The 6592-nt window shown below is 30.1% G+C and overlaps 2 protein-coding genes across 2 annotated transcripts in view; both read left to right on the top strand.

Moving 5' to 3' along the window:
- LOC106680854 (uncharacterized) overlaps window positions 1–3653 on the top strand; it is an 11335-nt gene extending 7682 nt beyond the window's left edge. The window contains exons 2-5 of the mRNA XM_014420839.3: window positions 365–487; window positions 2822–2989; window positions 3067–3180; window positions 3257–3653. Of these exons, the coding sequence (XP_014276325.1) occupies window positions 365–487; window positions 2822–2989; window positions 3067–3180; window positions 3257–3445 (594 nt within the window). The 3' untranslated portion in view covers window positions 3446–3653. The remainder of the gene's footprint in view (window positions 1–364; window positions 488–2821; window positions 2990–3066; window positions 3181–3256) is intronic.
- Window positions 1–6592, top strand: part of LOC106680850 (vacuolar protein-sorting-associated protein 36) — a 133144-nt gene that overhangs the window by 72860 nt on the left and 53692 nt on the right. The gene's annotated exons all lie outside the window — the stretch shown is intronic.

Below are 6592 nucleotides of genomic sequence, written 5' to 3'. Positions count from 1 at the left end.
TCCTTTTTTCGTCTTATTAAGCTGAATAATACTTAAACTATAAATATAAATAAACTATACTATAAATATTTGAAATTTATAATGCTAGAAACAGAAATATAAAATAAAAGAATAGAGTTAAAAGTTCCTAAAATTTAAATTTATAATGTCTACTTTCATAAGTATAATATGACTAGATTTAAAAAAGATCATTGACCAAAGTTTAATTGGAAACCTGTGTTTTAATTTTGGACCAGGAAATAGGATTGGAGGATAAAAAAGATGATTTTTGTCTTTTTTATGGGATTTAGCTCATTTTTTAGATTTATTTTTTAATGCTTTATAATTTTATAAAAAATTAATCGAAAGGTATAACTTGTTTCAGGTATTGATCTTGCTATTGCCATACTTGGCAAGTTGCTTGGCGAGAGATATTGCTAGCGGGGGGCCAACTCCTGGGACCCAGAGGGGACTCCTCGTCCTCCCTAAGCCGGCACCCTCTGTATCGGTGAGTATTATTCCAGTAAAAATATCTTAAGTACTATAAAAATAAGCTGTACCTTAAATTAATTTATTTAAACATATTCTTATATAAAAATGTTTGGAGGTCCGTAGCCCTTATGTAGCAGATTTTTCAAAATGGCCCTTAAATTTTTAAATTTATTGACAATATCTCCTGAAGTATTACAAGAAACTTAAACAACATTATAAACTACTTAATAGTGCATTTAACTGACTCCAATTTAAACCCTGAGTTTTAAATGCTCCACATTAGTGTATTTAAGAGAGCAAAAATTATTCGATTGACAAAAGACTAATACCTTTTTATTCGAAGTTTTTATTCGATTGACGAGAGACGAATACATTTTAATTCCAATAAAAATACGACTAAACAATCCGAATACTTTTTTATTCGAATATTTAATATACTATTTCTATTGAATAAAAAATTAGTTGAATGAAAAATTATTCGAATACAAAATTAGTCGAATACATATCATTTGAATCAAAATTTGATTTTTTTTTTAATTCTCTTATTAATTTCCCACATTCAATTTCTAATGTATGAGGGTTCTATTTCACACATTCAGAGGAGTACAAAACGAAAATGCTATCGATTTTAACATCGCGTATCGATTTATTTTAACTTTCTTGATTTCTAACATGTTACGGTCCCTTTATACGTTCTGAGGAATGTAACAATGATTTTGTGATTGCTTATCGATTTTTATGAACTTTTCTCATTTCTAACGTGTTAGGGTCTCTTTATATGTTTAAATATTTGCCAAAAATGAAAATGCTATTGATTTTAAGATCGCGTATCGATTTAATTATCGCGTTTCGATTTATTTTAACTTTCTTGATCCCGAAAACATTAGGGTCACTTTATATGTTTTGAGATGCGTATAATATGAAAATACTATCGATTTTAAGATCGCGTATCAATTTATATGAACTTTCTTGATTTCTAACATTTTTGGTACCTTTAAACGTTCTGAGGCATGTAGAATATGAAAATGATATCGATTTTCGTATCACGTATTGATTTATTTTAGCTAAGATAAGAAGTCAGCATATCTCCAAACGTAAAGAGGCCCTAACAAGCTAGAAATCGGAAAAGTTAAAATAAATCGATAGTATTTTCATATTCTGCATATCTCATAACATATAAAGGACCCTAACATGTTAGAAATCAAGAAAGTTAAAATAAATATATACGCGATAATAAAATATATATATGTATAGCAGTAAGACAAAAAATGTCGTCTTTATACAAATACAAACGTATTCGGATGGTTAATCATTTAATTTTTTCGAATAAGAGATTATTTTTTTATAAAATGGACGTATATAAAAGTATTCGAATTGTTTTGTCCGAATAATTGATTATTCGTGTAAAATAATGACGAATAAAAAAGTAATCGGATGGTTAATCATATGTTTTGTACGAATAATTGATTATTCGTGTAAAATAATGACGACTGAAAAAGTATTCGGATGGTTAATCATATGTTTTTGTAAGAATAATTGATTATTCGAGTAGAAAATTCAGGTATAAAAAAGTATTCGTCTCTCGTCATTCGAATAATATTTGCCCAACTCTGGTATTTAATGACATAGAAAAAAAAAATCTCTAATGAACATACAATTTGCATCTTGCATTATACTTGAATCGAAGTGATATTTATAAAAATATAATATATCATTTATATTTGATTATAATTGTGTATCCCTTCTTGCCAACTATAACCAAATGTTTTAACATTTTTTGGCCCTTGGACAAACAAGTTATGGAAGTTTTTATTTTCCAATTAGGTACTGTACAAGAACTATAAGGAATATAACCCATTATAGATGATTTCTTAAATAACAATGAAAACTAAAAAAATTAATAAATTAAAATAACACTTGTATTGAGCAGATAGGCCCAGTGTATGTTCTTGTAAAAAGCCAAAACAGTAATGGCGGGTTGATTTTTACGTGTCGAAAAAATATTAATAAAATTGAATGCACAGTTTGGGATTGAGCGATTTTATATTTAAAAAATAATAATATTTATTTATTGAAATTTAAAACTTTACAAAAATAAATATAATAAGTAAATATGATGAAAGTTTTAGAACACTTGATAATCTTGAGTAGGAACTTCCCATTCTTACTTTGATGTAGTCTGCCTACTCGATGATGCCTAGCTTCAATTGGCAATCACTGATTTTTATCATATCACATATAATTTCACCATCTCAATTCATAAAATTTTTTGAGGATTTACAATTAGTCAGGATATCATAGAACAAAAAATAATCATAGAATATGATCATTAGAGATTTTTTTTTTACAGAATTTTAACCAGTATACAACCAAAAATTATTACAATCAACAACCACAGACCCCAGAGATCCTTAGCCCAGAGTTCGCAGAGAGGCGAGGAGTCTACTTCGTAGAAGTTCCTCAGGAACGGATCCAGGCTCTGCGAGGTTACAGCAAACAGCAGATTCAGAATTTTCAGGTGATATACTTTGATTGGGATTTATTTTTAATAATCCGAAATATTATTTAGCTAATACTATTAATCTCCGCCCACAGCCCTCAGCCCAATACAATCAACAACAGAGCAGCCCTGTCAACGTGAGATATCTACCCCTTGAAGACACTCAGGATAGACAACAGTTCTATCAGCAGAGCAACCAGGAATTTCAAGTGAGATATCTTATACTGATTTTTTTTTTATTTTATTAATACTGAATTTAATTCATATTATTCTCTCTGTCAACAGGCCTCAGCTGCAGCACAGTACAACCAACAACAAAGCACACCAGTGAACGTGAGGTACTTGCCCCTGGAAGACCAGTTCCAGTACCCATCCCCTAGCAGCCAGTACAGACAAGAACCCGCAGAAGAGACACCTATTGTGAGGTACCTACCAGTGCCGTTGACAGGAGAGGTACAGCAGTACAGGAGGTAGGAGGCAACTAACAGTGGGGCACAGCAGGCAGTAATACAGTACTCGGAGGTACAGCCCATCGAAGGACCCGTGTACTCCTATAGTCCTGAAGCCATCACCAGGATACTCAGATATGCTCCTCAATACTAAGAAGAAGAAGACATAATACTTATTTATTTGCACATTTATCTTCATTTCAAAAATAAAATAATTATTTATTATGATTATCCACTTTCCTGTAAATCTGCATAATACCATAATCTGATTATAGTCAATTATTTTACATTCTTTAACTTGATGTTGAACATGAAGTTACTAACAATATAGATTCAAAAACTTGGAAATCATCTTGGTTCCATCTTTCATATATGATATTTAGCACGAAAGTCCTATGTGAAAAAATAATCTAAAATTAGGTTGCTCTAAATTCCTTCCAATATATTGCTTTTCTTGGCCAATGCTGCATGCTCTGTTATTTTTCCTATATCACAAAGAGTGAGGGAAACCACCATTTTATATTATATAATAATCCTTAACTTTATTAAAGAAAGATGGTTCAACACTATGTAGGTGAACAAGGCATATAAAATGACTATACTTGTTCATACTACATTAATCCGATTGAGCATGTTTTAGATAAGCTACAACGATAGTTATAGTACCAGAACCACGGTCAAAAAAAGTTATTTCAATCCAATTTCTGATTTAATGACAACTATGTAGTATTATTAGTGAAAATTGACGAGTCTGCCTAGGTAGGCGGAATAAAAAATGGTGGGTATTTTAAAACGTTAAAAAATACTAATTAATTAAACCTCATAAACTATTTTATAGCTTAACTTTAATTTGAGTAATTATAGACATCTGTACGTCTAATGTTTCCTGAAATATAGATTTCCCACAATAAATTCACTAACTACTGGACTGTTAAATATTAAATGGATTTTTTTATGAAATGTTGCTTTTTAAAAAGCTATCTCGGGAATTATTGAACCTAAATAACTCTATTAGGGCTCATATTTTATGAAATTCATTCTACTTTAAATGATTTTCTCTTAGGTTTTCTTGCGTTGTTGGTAGTTTTAAAATAGAACCCAAATGAAAAATTAATTATTTTTTTAAACGGTTTGAAACAGCCACCATTTTATATTCTCTCTAAGTATATTTTTACTACTAATTATATATAGTTTTTATTAACGAGATAAGAATTAGAGTAAAATAACTGGCTTTTTTTCTACCGGGTCTTGTACTAATTCGTTATATACGGATTATTTGTATGCACTTACAGATACATTAATTGTGGATTGAACTTCTTTGCCCTAATATTATATTTCGAGTCTTAAAGTAATTATAAAATAACGAAATAAATCTTATATGTGAAGCACAGGAGGTTTAACACCCAACGAAAGAATTTTTTCTTTTAATTATTTATTTAATGTGATTTACAACTGTACAAATAATAAATACAATAAGTAAATATGTTGTATGTTTCATATACACTTAAAAATCGTGGGAAGGAACCATCCATTGGTGGTACTTCAAGCATTAATTTAAATTAGAAAGTCCCGTGGCCATTTTCTTTTCAAACGCCTCGGAGGATTATCAGAGATTGTTAAGGATGAAAGATTAAGAATTAATGGATTAGGATGGGTAAGGAGTTTGCAATGAAAAGACGCATATCTATTTTGGGCCAAATCTGCAACGAATGGGATGTTAAGGTCTTTGTGAGTTTATTTCTAACGTAATAAGGTGCATCAAGGATTTTGGATTTTAAGGCATCCAATGATACGGGAGGAATTTGATAGTTTGGTAGAGCCCCGTATGAATGAAATTTAAAAATGCAAAATAAACAATTTTTTCTTAATTCGATTTTTTCTTAATTCTTAATAAATAAATCGTTTTATCAAACCCATTAATCCGAATAAACAATATAAATTATTAAACTTTATTTCTATCTAAATTTTTGTATGTAGTACACTTCAATTTGTGAGCACTTTATACATGCCTGCTTATATATTTTTATTCATGAACTTTGAAATACAAATCAATTTTTTTTCTCAATTAAATAGAGTAGAATATAGAACACACTACATTGGATCGAAAAGATGAGTATTCAAAATGTATTACTTTTTTTTTTGGTTGGTTCTACAGACCAAGTAGATCTTTTGCCACCCCAATTAACCTTCCTTACGCCTGCCTTTCTTGGACTACTGTTTTCTAGTTTTCTGCATGCAGCTCTTTGTTGATTCCATCTAGTTTTTGACCCCCACGTTGTCTCTTGTCAACTATTTTGGCGTTCTTTGCCGTGAAGAAGCGTCCTTATGGATTGTTTCAAACCGTATGTCCCGCCCAACTTAACCTCCTTGCCTCCATACATGAGATATTCATTGGCCACAACAAATACAAAGTTTTATGTCAATGTTATGTTAAATCCATGTATTCTATTATGTTTGAGTTAAATAGATTTGTAATAGGTATAATACAGGACAAGGTAGTGAGAAAATGAAGAAACGAAAATAAATTGTTCAAGAGTTTTAAAATTAATTTGGCAACACACTTTTTTTTTTAATAAATTGTAACATTTAGTTGTAATTAAATAAGGGAAGAGCGATGGAGGCAGATCAACAAGTAGTGGGTGATAGCTAAAGTCCTTCAACACCGAGGATTTATGGATTCATCTTTGACTTTGTTCCGATATTCCGCTGTCTCTCCTTGTTAAGGTAACCGACGCTGAATTTGAAGTAAAAGTTAGCTGTGAAATTTGGCAACAAAATACTTATCATAAACACAAAATGTAGTCAACAAAAGATTCTTCCCTAGAAATATTTTTAAAAAACACTACAATAGTGTAATTAACGTTTATTATTATTTATATGAGGAGAAGATGGTTTGGATTGCGGTCAGAAAATAACACAAATAAGTAAATAAAACGTATTTATTAGTGCCAAAGTTTCGGCCAGAATTTTCAGCCTTCATCAGGGCTAAAAACAAAAAACAAGATCACAACCATCGAATAAAGGGATATATAGAATGATTAAAGCAAATAACTGTACTTAATGAAAATGGATAAAAATAAAGTCATGAAGAAGTGAGAAATAAAAAGTATATGTAGGGTATTAAACATGCAAGTAAAATCACATAATTAAGGAAATAAAAATATAAAGTTAA

Source organism: Halyomorpha halys, unplaced genomic scaffold (assembly GCF_000696795.3).
Source record: "Halyomorpha halys isolate HHAL.00 unplaced genomic scaffold, Hhal_1.1 Scaffold294.1, whole genome shotgun sequence".
Lineage (NCBI taxonomy): Eukaryota > Metazoa > Arthropoda > Insecta > Hemiptera > Pentatomidae > Halyomorpha > Halyomorpha halys.
The sequence above is the reverse complement of the archived record's forward strand: the minus strand, read 5'-3'. Positions and strand labels throughout refer to the sequence as shown.